The sequence below is a fragment of the Bombina bombina genome, chromosome 10 (genome assembly GCF_027579735.1).
Source record: "Bombina bombina isolate aBomBom1 chromosome 10, aBomBom1.pri, whole genome shotgun sequence".
Lineage (NCBI taxonomy): Eukaryota > Metazoa > Chordata > Amphibia > Anura > Bombinatoridae > Bombina > Bombina bombina.
In genome coordinates, this window is record NC_069508.1 from 160345150 (window position 1) to 160366588 (window position 21439).

Genomic DNA, 21439 nt, shown 5'->3' on the forward strand with positions numbered 1-21439 from the left:
ATTACACATTGCTAGACTGAGGGTACCTGTACCTGTGTATAAACACACATTAGTAAGCTGTCTGTACCTGTGTATAACACACATTACTAAGCAGTCTGTACCTGTGTATAACACACATTACTCAGCAGTCTGTACCTGTATATAACACGCATTACTAGGCAGTCTGTACCTGTGTGTAAAATACATTACACTACTAGGCACTCTGTACCTGTGTATACCACACATTACTAGGCAGTCTGTACCTGTGTATAATACACATTACTAGGCAGTCTGTACCTGTGTATAACACACATTACTCAGCAGTCTGTACCTGTATATAACACGCATTACTAGGCAGTCTGTACCTGTGTGTAAAATACATTACACTACTAGGCACTCTGTACCTGTGTATACCACACATTACTAGGCAGTCTGTACCTGTGTATAATGCACATTACTAGGCAGTCTGTACCTGTGTATAACACACATTACTCAGCAGTCTGTACCTGTGTGTAAAATACATTACACTACTAGGCACTCTGTACCTGTGTATACCACACATTACTAGTAAGTCTGTACCTGTGTATAATACACATTACTAGGCAGTATGTACCTGTGTATACCGCACATTACTAGGCAGTCTGTACCTGTGTATAATACACATTACTAGGCAGTATGTACCTGTGTATACCACACATTACTAGGCAGTGTGTACCTGTGTATAACACACATTACCAGGGTGTGTGTACCTGTGTATAAAACAGGCAACTATGATTACTAGGCAGTCTGTACCTGTGTATAACAAATAACGAGGCCGTGTGTACCTGTGTATAATACACATTACTAGGCAGTCTGTACCTGTGTATAACACACATTACTAGGCCGTGTGCGCGCCCCCTCCCTGCAGTGCCCGGGCAGTGGGTGAGGGGCAGCGGAAGGGCCGGGCTCCTCCTCCCGGACACGTTCAGTCACACACAGAGCGGGGCTCAGTCACACATACAGGCCGGACTCTGTTAGACCTAGAGCGGGATCCCAGCAGACGAGTCACTCGCACCCCAGCCCGCCATGCTAGGTCCCTCCTGAGGCCAGTACATCCCGGGCCGCTCGTAGTGGGACATGTTCGGGAAGGGGAAGAGCGGAGCGGCGCCGTCTGACGGCCAGGCCCGGGAGAAGTGAGTACCGGAGCAGGCCTCGGTATAGAGTATCTGCCTCCCCCAATACACTGCGCACTATTCCCGGTTGTACCTGGCTCCACCGCGATCTACCCCCGGCTGCACCTCGCTACTCTAAACGGCCGCCCGTTCTCTCACAGCCTGTCCCTGTGTAACCGGCCTTTTGTCCCCATATCTATAACTGTTAGCCGGGCAGCCCCGGCTGTGGCCTCTTATTTTCTAGCTTTGTCCCTTTGTGCCCCTTAGTACCATGATCCGCCCTGCGTTATCCTCTGCAACGCACCCCCTAATCCCTATTGTCCTGCCTAATTTTATCACCCCTTCCTCAGCTCTATTCTCAATATAGCTCCTCTATCTCCCTAAGCCCCTGTCCCTCCCTTGCGCTGCAGCCCCTTGTCCGGCCTGTCCCTCCCCTGCGCCGCAGCCCCTTGTCCGACCTGTCCCTCCCCTGCGCCACAGCCCCTTGTCCGACCTGTCCCTCCCTACGCCGCAGCCCCTTGTCCGACCTGTCCCGCCCTAGCGCCGCAGCCCCTTGTCCGACCTGTCTCTCCCTTGCGCCGCAGCCCCTTGTCCGACCTGTCCCTCCCTTGCGCTGCAGCCCCTTGTCCGACCTGTCCCTCATTTGCGCCGCAGCCCCTTGTCCGACCTGTCCCTCCCTTGCGCCGCAGCCCCTTGTCCGACCTGTCCCTCCCTTGCGCCGCAGCCCCTTGTCCGACCTGTCCCTCCCTAGCGCCGCAGCCCCTTGTCCGACCTGTCCCTCCCTAGCGCCGCAGCCCCTTGTCCGACCTGTCCCTCCCTAGCGCCGCAGCCCCTTGTCCGACCTGTCCCTAGCGCCTCAGCCCCTTGTCCGACCTGTCCCTCCCTTGCGCCGCAGCCCCTTGTCCGACCTGTCCCTCCCTTGCGCCGCAGCCCCTTGTCCGACCTGTCCTTCCCTTGCGCCGCAGCCCCTTGTCCGACCTGTCCCTCCCTTGCGCCGCAGCCCCTTGTCCGACCTGTCCCTCCCTTGCGCCGCAGCCCCTTGTCCGACCTGTCCCTCCCTTGCGCCGCAGCCCCTTGTCCGACCTGTCCCTCCCTTGCGCCGCAGCCCCTTGTCCGACCTGTCCCTCCCTTGCGCCGCAGCTCCTTGTCCGACCTGTCCCTCCCTTGCGCCGCAGCCCTTTGTCCGACCTGTCCCTCCCTTGCGCCGCAGCCCTTTGTCCGACCTGTCCCTCCCTTGCGCCGCAGCCCCTTGTCCGACCTGTCCCTCCCTTGCGCCGCAGCCCCTTGTCCGACCTATCCCGCCCTAGCGCCGCAGCCCCTTGTCCGACCTGTCCCGCCCTAGCGCCGCAGCCCCTTGTCCGACCTGTCCCGCCCTAGCGCCGCAGCCCCTTGTCCGACCTGTCCCGCCCTAGCGCCGCAGCCCCTTGTCTGTCTCTCCCCTTCTAAAACTCCACTTTTAGCTACCTCCCCATGTTGCATCCTCTTGTCCATCTGTCTTTGCTTCCACATTCACCTGTTTGCCCATCACACTGCATCGTTTTGTCAATCTGACCCCACACACAGCACAACCCCTTGTCTTTTCTCTCCTGTGCCCCATCTATGTCCCCTTCTGCACTGCATCTTCCTTTTTTTGAATGCACAGTATACAGAAACACATACCTGCATACAAATACATACAGCTGTGAAGGCTAACTTATCTATGCAGCTCCTGCAAACACCCTGCATCAATAACATAGTAAAACAAACAAGAAGTATGTATATTACAGCGCTTACCTCACACTTGCACACTGTATAACACTTAAATAATGCATGTTAATTATAGCGCTCACTTCACAAGTGCATGCTGTATAACACTTACACAATGCATGTATATTATAGCGCTCACCTCGCGTGCACACTGTATAACACTTACACAATGTATGTATATTATAGCGCTCACCTCGCGTGCACACTGTATAACACTTACACAATGCATGTATATTATAGCGCTCACCTCGCGTGCACACTGTATAACACTTACACAATGCATGTATATTATAGCGCTCACCTCACGTGCACACTGTATAACACTTACACAATGCATTTATATTATAGCGCTCACCTCGCGTGCACACTGTATAACACTTGCACAATGCATGTATATTATAGCACTCACCTCGCGTGCACACTGTATAACACTTACACAATGCATGTATATTATAGCGCTCACCTCGCGTGCACACTGTATAACACTTACACAATGCATGTATATTATAGCGCTCACCTCGCGTGCACACTGTATAACACTTACACAATGCATGTATATTATAGCGCTCACCTCACGTGCACACTGTATAACACTTACACAATGCATGTATATTATAGCGCTCACCTCGCGTGCACACTGTATAACACTTACACAATGCATGTATATTATAGCGCTCACCTCGCGTGCACACTATAACACTTACACAATGCATGTATATTATAGCGCTCACCTCGCGTGCACACTATAACACTTACACAATGCACGGCTTTCTCTCACATACACCTTGTATCACAGTCTGTCTCTCTGCCAGTCACAAAGTGTATTGTACTCTGTCGCCTGCTTGCCCTGCGCGCGGGGCCCTCTGTCGCCTGCTTGCCCTGCGCGCGGGGCCCTCTGTCGCCTGCTTGCCCTGCGCGCGGGGCCCTCTGTCGCCTGCTTGCCCTGCGCGCGGGGCCCTCTGTCGCCTGCTTGCCCTGCGCGCGGCGCCCTCTGTCGCCTGCTTGCCCTGCGCGCGGCGCCCTCTGTCGCCTGCTTGCCCTGCGCGGCCCTACACAATGCACGGCTTTCTCTCACATACACCTTGTATCACAGTCTGTCTCTCTGCCAGTCACAAAGTGTATTGTACTCTGTCGCCTGCTTGCCCTGCGCGCGGGGCCCTCTGTCGCCTGCTTGCCCTGCGCGCGGCGCCCTCTGTCGCCTGCTTGCCCTGCGCGCGGCGCCCTCTGTCGCCTGCTTGCCCTGCGCGCGGCGCCCTCTGTCGCCTGCTTGCCCTGCGCGCGGCGCCCTCTGTCGCCTGCTTGCCCTGCGCGCGGCGCCCTCTGTCGCCTGCTTGCCCTGCGCGGCCCTACTCTTAGTCTTGTTTTACAGCACCTTCTTGTCCATGTCTATATTGAGGGGCTCTTGCTCTTGTCTCTTTCCTCTACTTTACCCTCTTTCTTCTGTTGCCCTGTAACCTGTTTATTGTCTCTCCTCTCGTGTATTGCACACCCTTTTTCCCATTTTTTTTCCACCTGCTCTGTGCACCCTCTCCCCATCTTTTTCTTTCACTGATGTCTTCATGGTTCCTGCCCGTCTGCCTTTTTCCTGTTTGTTCCCCTTAACAGCAGCCCCCTTTCCCTTATGTCTTTCTGGTCCTGTGTTTCATGCCGCTCCTTATCTCCAGCTCTTGCCCTGCATGCTGTTATCCCTGTTCCGCTACAGTATGTATCCTGTAACTCACTTTTTTAATGTATTTTTATTATTATTATACCTTTAGGCTCGCTCTTTATGTTTATGAATATTTGCTTCATGTTGGGGCCCAGAAATCTGCACAGACTTTCCTGTCTGAGGTGAGAACGTGTTTATATATGGGTACAAAACTGAGTTTGTTCGTGATTGCCTCTTGTACTGGAACGTTGGTGTGTTTTGTTTGTCTGGGCTGAGTATAAGGTGGTACACGATAAACCAGAGAGTGACAGGTCTTAGAACGGCAGGGGCGGGAGCGTTTCTAATGGGGAGCAGGTATCTTTATATAACATGTAGAATTACAGGATACTGGTTTTGTATGAGTTTGAGTTTGTTGTCTTCCTCTGACCTGGCTCTTTTCATTATTTTTCTGATTCATGATGTTCCCAAGATAACTCTCTTTTTATCCTGTGCATTTTAGATACGATGGGAGAAGAATATAACCCTTGGGGAACCTCCAGGCTTCTTGCATTCCTGGTGGTGGTGAGTGGTCACTAGTGGGCTGATAATCTGAGGCATAATATGGTGTATATTATACACACACATTAGAATACTTATTTCCTGCAATGCAAAAGATTTTGATACATTTTTTTTAATCATTTAAAGGGACACTGAACCCAAATGTTTTCCTTTCATGGTTCAGATGGAACATGCAATTTTAAGCAACTTTCCAATTTACTCCTAGTATCAATTTTTCTTCGTTCTCTTGCTATCTTTATTTGAAAAATAAGGCATCTAAGCTATTTTTTTGTTCAGACCACTGGACAGCACTTGTTTATTGGTGGGTGAATTTATCCACCAATCGGCAAGAACAACCCAGGTTGTTCATCAAAAATGGGCCGGCATCTAAACTTAGATTCTTGCATTTCAAATAAAGATACCAAGAGAATGAAGAAAATGTGATAATAGGAGTAAATTAGAAAGATGCTTAAAATTGCATGCTCTATCTGAATCACAAAAGAAAAAAATTGGGTTTAGTGTCCCTTTAAATCAGTCACCCTTTGAAAGTACTTCTGCATATGTTTGTATACCTGGTCTTCTTGGCCAATTAAAGGGCAGATGTAAATGAGCTTGTGCACTGCTCTGGGTAATCACGACATAGCAGGAGCAGTTAAACTGGGACATACTTACATATGCACTCGTCACTCTGAGGGTGTGCATTTATCAAATATATACGTTGTAGGAAAAGCAGATGAGACCATGTGCTTTTTTCAGTAAGTTTGATTAAACAAATGGGGGTTTCATTTTGTGTTTTTTTACCTTGTTTATAATTCTACTACTAAGGTAATTACTGTCCGCCCTTTTCATCTGTTCCTGTTATACCCCTGTACTCTCACCTCTTTCTTTCCTCCCGTCTTGCTGTCTCACCTTTTCCTCATCTCTCTGAGCCTCACCACAGTTATCCAGTCATGTGTCTATGCTTATGTGTCATACTCTCTTATGTTTTGCGTTTAACCTCAGTGTATTCTGGGACCTGTACTGTGCAGCGCCAGAGAGGAGAGACACCTGTGAACATTCAAGTGAAGCGAAAGCTTTCCATGATTATGTGAGTAGCCTGTTTGGGGGGGAGCGGGATTAGGATTCCCTGGTATTGCTGGTTGGCGAAATGGATTGCGTGAGAGTGGCCAATGAGATCATCTTTTGTAAGAGTCAGCGATGAGCGCGGCCAACTGGTCATCACAAAGAGACTGATAATTGTACATTTGTTATGTCTAATATAATTCGGTGTAAAGTTATTTTAATCAGAGTTGCGTGTTTACTCTCTTGTGTATGTGCTTGTTAAAGCCTAGTTTAGCCAACAAAAATGGTCTAAATAAAACAGGACAATTGTGGTGGTAGGTTACCTGCAATTATATAACCTTGTGATTGCTCAATAAGGCTGCTGATACAAACAGGTAGCCATAAACTGAACAATATAGGGATAAAGAAAATGGAATCCTTCCATTGTTTTGTTGTAGTCAGTCTGGGGAGCAAGGAAGACATTGTAATGCAGATGTCAGAGGTCACAAACCTGCAGCTGTAGAACTCCTGGTGCATATACGTGGGGTTGATGTTTGATTAATTTGGCTACTTAATGAGATGGTAACATGTAGATGCACCTGGGGGGAGCTTTGACTGCAAAGACCTTATGTCCTCTTGTGACCATCCAGAGAGACACCCCTGGCAGTTAAGCCTTCCCACCATTCATAAAAGCAACCCCCAGCTACGTAACAGCCAGCCCTCCCCTGGGTCATAAAATCCCATATGGTCTTACACAAAGAGTCATAAATCTTGTCCATATGGTCTGACCTCCATTTTAAGATTTCTTACCTAAAAGCGTTCAGATACCATTTGGTGTGCATTTTTACCAGAATGCACTTGCCAGGGATAAAGGCTCATGGGTCAGTGTGTTTTATTTATTTTACGATAGACCAGATCTTGTCGCACACACTGGTCTGTACGTTGTTGTTTATTGTAGGTGGAAGATGGTTTCTTGACTTGCTGATGCCTCGTTGGCTACTTATATGAAAGCACTATTTAAACATGGCAGAGGTATATTTATTTAAAGAACCTTCATATGTTACATCAAAAGTACATAAGAAATAAACTTTATTACTTTAAGATAGGGAGATGGAAAGAATTATAGGGCAGTGATTTGTTTTTTAAATCAGTGCTCCTGCGCTGAATAATGCAGTAAACAACAGATACCTAGGTATTTTTTTTCACTTATGCTTGTCTTTCCTTTACAAAATATAACATTTAAATACAATTTTACTTCAAAGATGCCAAGCATTGTGCCACCTGACATGCCTCCTGGGTTTTGAGAGCACCTCATGGTACTTAGCAGTGGCTGCTGGGTCGTCTGTTTCTGGGGGTTAATGGGTCTCTACTATACTATATGTTAGGTAGGCACTATGTTATGTGAGGAATTAACCCTCTCAGTCTCAATTAAGTCCAGCACATGACGGCTCTGGGCCACAGTTTTACATCACAAATGGTTTACTGGCCATTTAAATGACGCCTGGAGTGGGCTGCTCCTGCACAAATTCTCTGACATTTCTGTGCCTTTGATTGAAAGTGATTTCTCGTGTTATGTCTTAATATCACAGTGCTCAAGTGCCCTTGATTAGAACATGCATGTATATGCTGAATATTGTATGGTTTACATCCCTTGTGCTACCAGGTACTGTATCTGTGTTACGGGCAGGTGCCTACTCTGCTTCGCTGTTGCTTTTCCAGCGTTTATTTCTCCATTTGGGTGTAACATTTTTCTGGTTTAGTGTTTTACTGGCTGTTTATTGCAAGTTAGCCTAAGGTGTCCAGCATCTCTCGCTCTTGCTGATTCAGCTAGAAGGGAATCCAATACAATGTTTTGAATTTCTTAAGATTTGATGAAAAGTTACATTTGTCTTTTAGTTTGTGGGCGTTTGTACTTTTATCTTTGTTTGATCACTTCTGTTTGCTGTGATGCTACATTAATGGATCTGTTTTATCTGGAATTAGATATTTGGCCCTAGTGTAGGGCTGTGGTAGAAAAATATCACTATAGTTTACCAGCCATGAAAAAAACCTGCTAGTTTAGGGAAAAAATAGTTATCTTAGGGTAAAATACATGGAAAAAGCTATTTTTCTTACACACATAGGGCTTAGCTCCCACAGGTGCATGAAAAAAATGTGTGTATGTGTATATATATATATATATATATATATATATATATATATATACACACACACACAAAGTTTTTGATTTACACCATTGTGCTCGGCTCTATAATAATTGCTATTGTCTTTAAACATTGACTCTTTCATCTCACCACACTTACTATATGGCTCTTGTTTACATCCAACTGTGTGGGCAAAAAGAGAGAGAAAATACTTAAAGGAACATTAAACCGTAAATATATTATATAAGCAATGTATTGCGTTTATTCCCTGCCTCCCTTTAGTCACAGGTGGCCGCTATGTTAAAATCTAGCTTTCACTATATTTCAGTGCTGATGTGTTTGCATATTTCCAGTAACTCCCCCTTAGGTACCTGCAACGTAACTTAGGTTCCATAATAGCAGTACCATGATTAAAGGGAGGAGAATGAAGTGTATTTAGTCTTTAGTGTGTTCCTTTAAGAGAAGCAAAACGCTTCATATGAGAAATACCATTCACGTCGTCCTCCAGCAATGTGACGCTTGGTTCTTCCTTCCATGTAAACACTGAGAGATGAGAGGGCTGAGTTTTCTTAATGCAGAACCTGTCAAACTTGAAGTGGCAGTTAATGACGTTCTCTAAGGAGCTGGAGGTAACAGAACTGGTTTAGATTAAATACATGTGCACATGTCCTGTTTACTGAGTTCTGGGATGTCATGTAGATAATCTGTTTGTCAGATGCTTCATGGGGTAATTTTTCCTCTGGTTTTAGAAAAGCTTTCTTAAAGGAACAGTAAACATGTTTAGATTTTTATATAAAATGTATCTGCAATGAGAAAACTGATGCACAATATACATCCATTATTTATTTTGTCCCCTTTTAATGTAATTTAGCTTGCAATGCACCTGCTGACTTCTCAAAGCTAAATCTGCTATATATCTGTCCCTAATTGACTTTATTAGATAACTGCTACAAAACAATGCATTTTATACTAACTTTATGACTGTGGCTAGCCTTGTCTGCAGCCTAAAACTTCTCCAAATAACGCCAATGGTGGGCGCAGTTTGCCTACTGAAAAACAATTGCAGTAAAAAGATTCATGTTGGTACTTGGCTGATATGCCTTGTAAGTACAAGGTGTTTACCATCCCCTTTTAAAGAACAGTGTAAACCTTTTTAATTTTACCTTTATTAGAAGAAAAAGCTTTATAAGTAGATGTAACCAATTGCTTGATTGATATGAATATTAATTTTATTTTTTTATAGCTGGTTTTAAAATGCGCATAATGTTGACACAATAACCATGACAACTGTTTATGCTGCACATATAATATCTGCTCTTACCTGCAAGAAATAAACTAGTGTATGATTAAGGAGACCTGGACTAACACTATTATTATTGTGTTTATTAGGCTAATAACAATATAACTCTTTAACATGTTATATTTTGGCTCTGTAGTACCATCTCTATGCCTGGGCTGTCTCACCACTATCTCTAAAGTGAGTGTTGGGGTCTCCGGTGAACGTCATTGAGCACAATTTTTGTGTATAATGCTCCTTAATACTAAGGAATGTGTGCAGCAGCTAATTGTTTGTCATGAGATGGATCCTTCTAGCAGCTTCTTTCACCTTTGGTAACAACCCGCTCTTTTTTTTTTCTTCACAGAGTGCAGCCGCCGCTCCGAGCCCAGTGCTTGGGAACATTCCTCCCAATGACGGCATGCCAGGGGGGCCTATCCCACCCGGGTTCTTTCAGGTAAGTGGATTTGTTACACTAGAGTCTTGGAACTTGCATTTGGTTAGCTATTTTTGTTAACAGCCTGTCAGGGTCAGGGTCTGCTCTTTGTTCTACTAATAAGATATTACATACCCTGTTCTGGCAGAGGTTTTCTAAATATCTATCATCTAATGGAGGGTGGATTCGCCAGAACTAAATATCATGACTTTTTTTAGTATAGGTGGGGAAACTGGCAAAAGCAGCTATTTAAAATAAATAAAGATAAATTAGCTATTTGTTTAATGGTCACTGGGAACACATTAAAGAGGAGAAGAAAATCCCAGTACACTGTCCCTTTGCTCCCCTCTTCTTATGAGCGCTGCTTTTACATAAACCTTGACCTGCTTAGGGTACGTTGTGGTCTGTATAATCAGCTTTTTGCACTTTTTTTATTGATTGGAGTTGGGAGTCTGAGTTTGCAATGCATGCCTGGTCACCAGAGAATGCAGCTGTATGTTGCTCGGCAGTGTGATGTAGCTCTCTGGCAGTGATAGGGTTAAGAAACCCTTTGACAAATGTACAGAATAGGTGATCAGTATTACAGCGGCACCTCACTTCTTTTACATACACCGCTGTAGAGTGTCCTTTATATTGCTATTAAATACTTATAAGGTTTTCTCTTTTTCAGCAGGGCCCTCCGGGCTCCCAGCCCTCCCCACACTCACAGCCACCTCCTCACAATCCTAACATGATGGGGCCGCACAGCCAGGTTAGTGGTCCTTTACTTTATTTGTCTGGGCATTGTGTTGGCTTCATTGCAATTCCAGGAGGTGCCTCATTCTGAGGTCTGCACATTTATACCCAGCAGGCAGCACCTCAGCTAGGGGTCATGTTTCTGTCAGCCAATGTCTGTGAGTCTTTGTAGAGCCATGTTTGTTTGTGTTGTCCATAGTGGGGTGTAGCAATGCAATTACATTTGTGGGAATGTACTTATCGCTGAGAGTAATGTCATCATCCGTATGTTGCAGCATTTCATGTCACCTCGTTTTGCTGGTGGCCCCAGACCGCACATCAGGATGGGAAGTCAGGTATGTTCTCAGTCCTAATGTATTTTTTTTTTTCCATCCCTAATAGACAAGTGGGTTGTGATGAGTTCTTTATCTCTTTTTGTCTGTTTTGCTTCAGCCTCCAGGAAGTGTCCCAGGATCCCAGCCCATGATGCCAAACTCCATGGATCCTATCAGACAGCAAGGTGAGGCCCTGTAATGTTATAGTACAGCTCTGTGTACACTGTCACCCCTTTAACGCGCCCTGTAAGGTTACAGTACAGCTTGGTGTATTCTGTCATCCATTTAACACTTCTGTGTTTCCTTCTCTAAGGACACCCCAACATGGGAGGCCCCATGCAAAGGATGACCCCTCCTAGACTTATGGGTCCAATGGGCCCTGGGCCTCAGGTGAGTACCATAGAATCTGCTGCTCTGGGCATTCAAGGTGTGAGAGCTGGCGCCATTTGTCCTAAATCATAATGTAACGGAAAATCCCTGAAACCTGATTTGTGTGACACTTAGATGCCGCTTCCCATAGACCGATGTGCAGCACTTAAAGGGACACTGAACCCAAATTTTTTACTTTCGTGATTCAGATAGAGCATGACATTTTAAGCAACTTTCTAATTTACTCCTAGTATCATTTTTTTTCTTCATTCTCTTGGTATCTTTATTTGAAATGCAAGAATTTAAGTTTAGATGCTGGCCCATTTTTGGTGAAAAACCTGGGTTGTTCTTGCTGATTGGTGGATAAATTCATCCAACAATAAAAAAAAAAAAAAAAAAAGTGCTGTCCAGTGGGCTGAACCAAAAAAGTATTTATCAAATAAAGATAGCAAGCGAACGAAGAAAAATTGATAATAGGAGTACATTAGAAAGTTGCTTAAAATTGCATGCTCTATATGAATCACAAAAGAAAAAACTTGGGTTCAGTGTCCCTTTAACTTGCTCACTACATCCAACTCCCGCTGCTTATAAAAGGTTTCCAATAAAAGCAGCAATGAGTGTTTTTCTGTGCCATATTTAATTAAAGGGACACTGAACCCAAATTTTTTCTTTTGTAATTCAGAAAGAGCATGCAATTTTAAGAAACTTTCTAATGTACTCCTATTATCAATTTTTCTTTGTTCTCTTGCTATCATTATTTGAAAAAGAAGGCATCTAAGCTTTTTTTTTTGGTTTCAGTACTTTGGACAGCACTTTTTTATTGGTGGATGAATTTATCCACCAATCAGCAAGGACAACCCAGGTTGTTCACCAAAAATGGGACGGCATCTAAACTTACATTCTTGCATTTCAAATAAAGATACCAAGAGAATGAAGAAAATTTGATAATAGGAGTAAATTAGAAAGTTGCTTAAAATGTCATGCTCAATCTGAATCACAAAATAATTTTTTGGGTACAGTGTCCCTTTTAAAGCAGATTTCAAGTTTCCTTTTTTCTTTTCTTAATTAATAAATGGTAAAGTGCTGGTTATTTTTAAGTAAATCTTTTTAAAATGTACCCCTTATTCTCACAAGTTAGTGTACTCGGCCAGCTGTACGTTTGTGTGTATTGCACCTTTATAATACAAAATAACTGGTGAGATAGTGGATATTTTTCACGTTACTCTCATAACATTTAACACATTCTTGTCCGGCCATTATTTCTGCCTGCGTGATATAAAATATACATTGTAGGTTAGGTGCAGCCTGGAAATGTCTGTAGTTTTGCTTTTTTCTGACTTGTTGAACAGATTATTTGTGGGTTCTCATAGGTCTTGTGTGTTTATTTGCTGTGTGTGATAATAACCACCTTGTACCTTCTTACTAACCCATCTTTTTTTGCTTTCTCCACCTTCCCTTCGGGCTTTTCTTCTGTCCGTAGTCTGATCCTTGGTTGTCATTGCAGAATTACGGCGGTGGAATGAGACCTCCACTCAACTCTTTAGGGCCCGGAATGAACATGTAAGAAATGGTTCTTGATAGTATTGATCTTGAGCTTTTTTCTGTAAAATGATCTGAAACAAGATTCTTCTTGTGCTTTGTATAGGGGGCCTGGAGCAGGCAGACCGTGGCCGAACCCCAACAGTGCTAATTCAGTAAGTGTCTAGTTTGGACTACGTGTCACTGTATTTACCTTTTAATTCACTTCCATTCTTGTGCTGTAACACATTTAATTCTGAAATAGAACAGATGCACGTAGTATAATGAAGCTCACAACCTTTCTTCTCTACAGATTCAATATTCTTCGTCCTCACCTGGTTCATATGTGGTAAGTTCTCTGTGTGGCTATATGGTCTGTGTAATTGTGAAGTTTACTATAAGCTTATGCTCTGTGGTATTTACTCAGAGTCAAATGAAAAGAATGCATTGAAAGACCCTCTCAGACCCTTGCTTACAGAGATTAAAGTATTGATACAACAGAGACCCTGTTCCAGGAAGCATACAGTCTTGGGGTTTACTAGGAGGACCTGTGTAGTGAAGCTTAAAGGGACATAATACTCATATGCTAAATCACTTGAAACTGATGCAGTATAATTGTAAAAAGCTGACAGGAAAATATCACCTGAGCATCTCTATGTAAAAAAGAAAGATATTTACCTCACAATCTCCTCAGCTCAGCAGAGTAAGTTCTGTGTAAAAAGTTATACTTCATCTGCTCCCAGCTGCAGGTAAAAAAAATAAATGAAGAAATGAACAGCAGCCAATCTGCATCAACAGTGCTGAGGTCATGAACTATTACTGTGATCTCATGAGATTTGACTTAACTCTCATGAGATTTGACTTAACTCTCATGAGATTTGACTTAACTCTCATGAGATTTCATTGTAAACTTCCTTACACTGAATAGGGAAATAAGATGAGTGTGCACGAAAGCTCGCTCCTTTCGCTGTCCCGGGACAGACATACTGATTTGCTGCTTAGAAGTCCTTTACAATGAGATATGGCTACTGAGAAACTTTTGAGGTAAAATATCTTTCTTTTTTACATAGAGATGTTCAGGTGATATTTTCTAGTCAGCTTTTTACAGCTATACTGCATCAGTTTCAAGTATTTAAACATTTGGGTATTATGGCCCTTTAAGTTTTTATTAGCACAAATAATTCTAAACTAAGATCAAAGTGTAAAATTTGTATTGGTAATAGGTAGGTATTATTTACAGGTGGGAGCCTTACAGGGGTTTTCATTTTGCTGTTCATTACTGTAGCCTTCTGTGGCAGCAAAAAGGCAAACATGATATAGTCTGAGGAATAGAGCTAATCTAGGGTATGTGAGTTGTGACTGTTCACACCAATTGTTTATATCAGGCTGCATAGAAAATAGCTGCACTCAAAGCTCAAATAAAAGTCCAAAATGTTTTAGTGCATGTTAAAAATAGACACAAGAGGTGTGTGAAAACCATCTTACACGTAAAGAGTAAGCCATCTATGCAGCCTGAAACGTGTAAGTTGGTTTTCACACACCTCTTGTGTCTACTTTTAACATGCACTAAAACATTTTGGACGTTTATTTGAGCTTTGAATGCAACTACTTTCTAGGACTCTTGTGATTGGTGGTCAGGTTCCACTGCTTACAGCTTGCGCCCCCATAACTACTAGCTGATACTGCAGTCCGATCCCTGTTTTCTGTTGCCGGTTATCCTGTGTGTTGTACTTTATATCAGACCACATGAGATACCTAGTGGCTGTACTAACCGGGTGTTTCTTGTGCAGGGACCTCCTGGGGATGGGAGAGGAGGGGGACCTCCCGGAACGCCAATCATGCCCAGCCCTTCAGGTAAGCTGGAGTTCAGGCCAGTATGGCCGGTACTAGAACCTGGCTTTATGGTGCAACAATGGTAATCCGCTGTCAAAAACTTTGTCAATTAAAGGATCTTGCATTGTATAATCAACAAATGCAGAATAAAATGACAAATTATCTGGATTTAAAATTAGTAGATTTATTTCTGACAGATTTCAAAGTTACTTCCACATTCCCTTCCCCCTGCACAATGTGACATCAAGCAATGATAAACGCATGTTCTGTCAACTCTTGCACATGCTCAGGTGATGGCGCCTCAGAAAGTGTGCACATTATTAAAAGGAGAGTAAATTAGTTTTTATTGCTGCTCTGTCTGAATTGTGACTTTAGTGTCCCTTTAAGCTGGCGTAGAAGTCATAAATACTCTAAATATGGTTTACAAGTAATAACTGTACCCATGTTAGTGTCTTTGCTCATCGCCTTGTTACAGGGACAGAAACTCAAAATGTAACTTTCATGATTCAGTGCATGCCAAAAATGATCAAATCTGTTCTAGCCAGGTATTTTTTTCTTAGAGTAAATCTAGGATTTTTGAGCACGTCTGTGTTTTTAACTTTCTATGGACTCAGTGTTTTCAGCAGTATATTTTATTACAAACCTTGTTGCAATTCTTAAAGGGACACACATCAAAATAAAACTTTCATGATTCCGATAGAGCAGCAATTTTAAACAACTATTCAATTTGCTTTCATTAACAAAATTTGCAGGTTTTATTTTATATTTACACTTTTTGAGTCACCAGCTCCTACTGAGCATGTGCAAGAATTCACAGAATTTGTTTATGCATTTGCAATTGGCTGATGGCTGTCACATGATAAACGGGGGATGAAATTAGACATAACTTTGAAATTTGTCAGAAAAACATCTACTACTCATTTAAAGTTCAGGCTAAGTGTTATTGCATTGTCTTGTTATCATGCATTTGTTAATTATGCAAATCTAGTGTTTTTACTGGTCCTTAAAGACACATGCACGCTCCTGGGCCTTGCTAGGTTTACAAAGGAAACCAATTGAATGAAGCTAATTTTATAGTATAAGTACATTGGAACGGCTTGTAAAAGTGCATGCTTGGTTTAAATTCTGAAAGTTTAATATTGACTTTAGTGTGCCTTTAAGCTTTACAATTTACATATGTATACTTGTAGTCGCACACACAATACACACAGCAGGGGCCCATTCACATCCACACAGTCAGGCTATTTGTCAGTGAGTCATTGTGCGGATCAGCCGTTCCCCCTGCTGCTGGGGGGGTAACAAGTTGTTTTGTTGTGTTTTACATAACACATGTGGACCCTTTATTGTGTGTGCAGGGGGGGAGGGGACATTTTTTCATAATGGCTCTTTGCCTGATATCTTTTAATGTGACAGTATAAATCTGTTTGTGTCACCGCTGTAGCAGAATTCTACAGATTGCTTAGTGCAGTAGGAGGCGTAAAACAAAGGAATATAGTTTACCTTCATGATTCTCTTTTTCATTTAGAGTCAACAAACTCAAGTGACAATATTTATACCATGATAAATCCCGGGCCAGGAACAGGAAATCGCTCAAATGTAAGTGTGCACAAACATCCTTTTGACATATGTTTAAAGTGGGGGGGATTTGTATAACCGTTGCCTGTATATGTCACATGATTCTTCCCTGTGCCCACAGCTGGTATGTTGTGACTAACATGCAGTATCAATAGGTTTACTATCTAATTTGTTATGCTACTGCTTGTGAATGGGGCTATTCACAGCACAGGTTTTATGAGCCAGTTAGAGAAGGCTGACCTGTAGGTTAATCATACGTACTTAGTTACACGCAGCAATGAGACCTCCCACTCAGGCACTCATATCAGTGTTGTAGCCTGAGAAGGTGGTATTTAGTAATAATTACTTCACGTTAGTATCTGCAAGTGCTGAAATCAGTGTGTTTCTAGGGTAAAACAGTGTGAGGATTAAAACTCTGAACTCAATGCTGCCTACACATATTAAGTGACGTGCACAGAAGTAACCAGTGTGTTTTCTTCCTAGTTCCCAATGGGTCCTGGCTCTGACGGCCCCATGGGCGGAATGGGTGGCATGGAACCACATCATATGAATGGGTCGTTAGGTAAGTGGCCTTGGGGCAATAGTGCAGAGACTTGTTCTAGGCAAAACGACTTTCTACAAAAAAATAATGCTACTATTATGATTTCACACATAGGGCCTTACTAACAATAACAGTTTATTGGATTATATGAAGTTAGATATTGCCGAGAAGCTCTGTAGATCAGCACCCGTGCACATTGATAGAATATCATTTCATTGCCACAAATCCTCAGCTTTTTTAAACTGCTGTAATTTTTCTTTCCAGTTTTCCGATCAGTATACTGTTGGAATTAATTATTAAAGTATTTTTATACTTTGTTTCCAGTGAATAAAACACTACCTGTTCTATTTTCTCTTCTATTTAACATATCATCTATGTAGAATCACATGATTTATAAATTTGAGCAAATGTCACATACAGGCTTCTCCCAGTTTGCTTTGCATATTATTTACTCTACAAAATTAACTATTTTGTTTCCTGATCCCAAGGAAGTTAACAATGTTTTGGGGTTTTCTACATATTCTAGTATTTTATTATAGTGTTTTTTTAGTAATTGTTGTATGCCATATGCATGCAGACGCTTCAAAATTAATATTTTAATTCTATATTCTTTTTTCTTCCTGTTCTTAGGATCTGGAGATTTGGACGGACTGTCTAAGGTAAGATAAACACTATCAGTTATGAGTGCAACAGGTATTTTCCCACCCACTTCATGTAACTAAGCACCTCCTGACGTGCTGCACAAATGAATAGTGTGTTTCCCAGAAAGGTGCATTTAAGGTAGAGAGTTGCCGCAGAGAAAGCCCCCTACTTGCATGTGTTGGAGACAGTAGGAAGGCTTTAAGTGAAGGTAAACTTCCTCATTTGTAGTTACAATATTTGAAATCATAAAGTAAAATATGGGAACTTCATTCATGAAAGGCTTTGTAAACATTTTTTTTTTTATATATAATTGCCCTTTCATGTTTTCAAATATTGCCCCATTTCTCTGCCCGTAACAGCTACTCTATTTCTTACTTCACTGATGATTCAGACTGTAGTCAATTGTATCGTGCCCCCTTTGGCATCCAACAAGTAAAAACTCCCCTGGTTTTGGACACCAAAGGGGACACAATACGATTGGCTACAGCCTCAATAGTCAGTGAAGTAAGAGAGTATCCGTTATGGGCAAAGGAATGGGGTAATATATGAAAACATGATTACAAGTATTGTAACTACAAACAATGACGTTTACCATTACTTTACGATCCCTCCTGGGAGGGCTCAGACACGCATGCACACAAGAACTCTAGGACAACCGCATTGCTGTAGGAAATCAAAAGCTACATATGAGTTTTATTTTCTTGCAGAATTCTCCAAGCAACATAAGTGGCATTAGTAACCCTCCAGGAACACCACGAGATGACAGTGAATTGGGAGGAAACTTCCTTCATTCCTTCCAAAATGACAATGTGAGTCAGAATGTTTTTAAGCTAAAGATTGTACGGAAGGTTGTCTGCGAGAACATGTGTTGGTAAAGTGATCAGCTATGCTCTGACACTACAAAGATTGAATATGTGAGGACGATCCTGTAGTAATTATTGAATGTTTTAGTACAATATTCTTAGGCCCTTCAGAATGATAACATTGGTATATGTATAGCCGTTTTCTTATACAATCTATTGCCACGTTGTTAAATGTATTCAGTGTTGTCAGGGTTATGAATATTGCAACAGTAATTATGTATTTAGACACCAGGACTTAGAGTTGGAAATCTCCTTAAATCGTAATATTATCCTTGTATAAACGTGCATGACCAGCCTCTTCTGTAATGTTTAGTACATCACTGTACCTGGTTGTGTAGGAGTAATGTGTCTTTCTCAATGGGTACCCAGGTGCTTTTCACATGAGCACTGCCGTGGGCCACCCTAAGCTATCTGTCAGAGAATTAGCAAGAGGACGAGGGCTGAAAGCACAAAGCTGGTTGAACAACAGGTTTTTGTTCTAAAGGCAAAATTGGAATCATATGGAGAAGACGGGAAATAATGTGCAAATTAACAAATGCGGAATGGGGAATAAATGTAGGTGATATAAATCTAATTTCTAAGTGTAGAGTGGTTGTTGGGTAATTTCATAATTGTACCAATGTATCTGAGCCTAAAAGCTCTATAAAATCTTACTTAGTATTAGTCCTGGTGAAAAGCTGTGCTGTAGATATACTGTCCTTGCTCCTACTCCATCTCACGGCTAACATTTCCTGTATTTCAGTACTCGCCCACCATGACGATGAGCGTGTGACACCCATCTAAACTCTGACAAAAACTTCAACTCGGCTGCTGCTCGGATGGTCACAAGGATTATGGAAGAAGAGGTGCGCGGGACAGCCCCTTGGATCAGCTTGATGCAATAAAAAGCACAGGCTTGTGTTTCCATAAATCATGAAGGACAAGGCTCTCAAGATGAGGAAATATTTTCCGAGGATCTGTACAAAAGACTTTTTCTTTTCTTGGAGACAGACTGAAGCATTGCGTTTCATATGGATTGTTGCAGTGTCCATTTTATCGTTCTGTGTCTGTGACGTGATATTCAAAGAATAGCTGATATAGGAAATTTTGTGTCTTTGGGTTTATTTCTTTTCAAATAAACCGAACATTTTTTCCTCCAAAGAGACAATCTCGCCCTGCAAGCCGTGGTTTTGTTCTCTCCCTCCCTCACTGTGCAGACGTTTGTCACCTGTACTTGGGCTCGGCCCGCACTGCTTTCTTTACCTCATTGAAAACTTGAGCCTCTGGTATAAACACCTAAGACTTTTATTTTCTTCTGCAAGAGCCATGAAAAACTACAAACTCGATACAACCGTATTTGCTCTCCTCTTCCCCCTCCCCCCCCCCGAGAAGCGATACTAACAGGATCATAGTCTACTATTGGGTGGTAATATATATTTTTAATTAGTATTGAAACCTACTTTGTATTCTTTTCTGTGAGGAGGCAATGGCAGGGTGTGGACATTCATAAAAAAAAATCTTTCGCACCAGAGCCTGTGCCGATTAGCTATAGCCAACACTGTATCTTTTTTTCCCTCCCAGTCTGGTTCTAAATGAAAGAAGGAATGTGTTTGTAGTATTTTCTGTTTGTGTTTTATTAAAAAAGGGATTTTTTTTTTGCATCCACTTAAGGTATTTGTGGGATGGTTGAGTTACTGATAACAAATCTTAAACCTATTATTAGATGTCTCTTCTTTTTCCCCCATAACAACCCTCCTGGGTTAGTGTTAGAGGAGAAATGAATTGTGTACTTGAAAAAGGGACGGTCAAATGCTTCTTACTGTGGGAAAGCTTGGAATGGATAATTTCTCCCCTCCATGCTGGAATAAATTCAGACAAAATGAGTTTGCACATTGTGTCTTTTTATTAGATTCTCACAAGCTGTAATAAATGTACAGTAATTAGTATTACTGGCTTTGCACCACGTTAAGAACGTAACCTTTGTACACAGCAGGACGCCAATTTCTGTTTTCAGTTACAGTTTTGGGGGTAGGCTGTGAGGGGTTCATGAATTAGCTGGGTATAGAGGAGAGAACTTGTGAGAATACATCTGTTTAGTGAGTCATTCCAACTAAAACTCTTAATTGATGAGAACTAATAGATGTATCTAGTTTATCCATGTCCTGTATATCGAGTACACTCATGATCATTCCTTAGAGTTGGTTTATCCAAATTCCTGGGCTTTAGTAAGGTCATGTTGTGCCTTCCACTTACCCAGGGCCCCTATTTTTGCAAGTCTATTACTAATAAGTGGAAAACATATATTTACTGATTATGTCTCGAGTCTCTCCCCCCCAATGAAAAAATTACTCTGGAACCAAAGTGTACCCTGGGCTATTGCTGTACACAGTCCATTCTTGCCACAATTTGCCCTCTATCCAGTTGCTACAGAACGTAGCTGCCTGCATCTTTCTTATGGCAAGGTTGGGAACTACAGTTCCCAGCATGCCACACAGTCATCAGAGACTTCAGTTGCGGGGCTAGATTCAGCTGTGAAGCAGAGGACAACTGCCTGCAGGGATAAAAGTAGAGGATAGTACAGGACTGTTAAGAGGAGTGTGTGGGGTGAAGAGAGAACTAGTAGATATATATAGTTTTTATTGCAACTTTTCTGCTTTATGAGAGGGACAGAACTATATTGTCAGACATGCTGATTAGTGTCCAGGGCTTTATTTGTTACGTAAATTTGGAAGCGTTGATATGATTACTTCCCATGCTTATCGTATATAGGGCTTGCATTTCAGAGATATTTCATGTTTTTGGGATATTGTTGTAATTGCATTACCAGCCTGCATGTCTATATGTTCAAAGTTGCCGTTTGAATGAAATGTTGCAGTTTTATACTGAAAAGTTGCGGCATACGTTCTGTAGGATATGCAAGATGTCTTTTGTAAATGAGCAAGTGCCTTGCAGTCTCTAGAGAGAATGTGTTGTGTTATGTACACTGAGATAAAGGAGATTAACAGGACATTTAAAGTAAAAAATTTAATTTTTATGGTTCATACAGAGCATGCAGTTTTAAAGGCCATTTAAAGTGATGGTAAACTCTCCCCTTTTTTAAGACGGATCCAAA

At 42.3% G+C, this 21439-nt stretch overlaps 1 protein-coding gene across 4 annotated transcripts; it reads left to right on the top strand.

Annotated features, from left to right (window-relative positions):
• Positions 1–888: 888 nt before the first annotated feature.
• Positions 889–20210, top strand: SSBP3 (single stranded DNA binding protein 3). Of its 4 annotated transcripts, none has more exons than XM_053693436.1 (18): positions 889–1151; positions 4634–4706; positions 5024–5085; positions 6064–6148; positions 9890–9979; positions 10632–10709; positions 10969–11028; positions 11126–11192; positions 11321–11397; positions 12857–12936; positions 13022–13070; positions 13208–13243; positions 14685–14748; positions 16253–16323; positions 16786–16864; positions 17474–17502; positions 18193–18294; positions 19091–20210. In XM_053693436.1, the coding sequence occupies exons 1-18, from the start codon at positions 1096–1098 to the stop codon at positions 19118–19120; spliced, it is 1188 nt and encodes a 395-aa protein (XP_053549411.1). In that variant the 5' UTR covers positions 889–1095; the 3' UTR covers positions 19121–20210. The 4 variants fall into 4 exon arrangements, with proteins under 4 accessions (XP_053549411.1, XP_053549413.1, XP_053549410.1 ...); XM_053693438.1 differs by having other exon boundaries at positions 890–1151; positions 12881–12936; XM_053693435.1 differs by having other exon boundaries at positions 891–1151; positions 10629–10709.
• Positions 20211–21439: the final 1229 nt, after the last annotated feature.

Excerpts from the sequence above, each read along its gene's own strand:
- SSBP3 (XM_053693435.1), top strand. The coding sequence starts at position 1,096 with ATGTTCGGGAAGGGGAAGAGCGGAGCGGCGCCGTCTGACGGCCAGGCC. Across the intron at positions 12,937-13,021 it reads TTAGGGCCCGGAATGAACAT|GGGGCCTGGAGCAGGCAGAC; the intron begins GTAAGAAATGGT and ends TGCTTTGTATAG. Across the intron at positions 14,749-16,252 it reads AATCATGCCCAGCCCTTCAG|AGTCAACAAACTCAAGTGAC; the intron begins GTAAGCTGGAGT and ends TTTTTCATTTAG.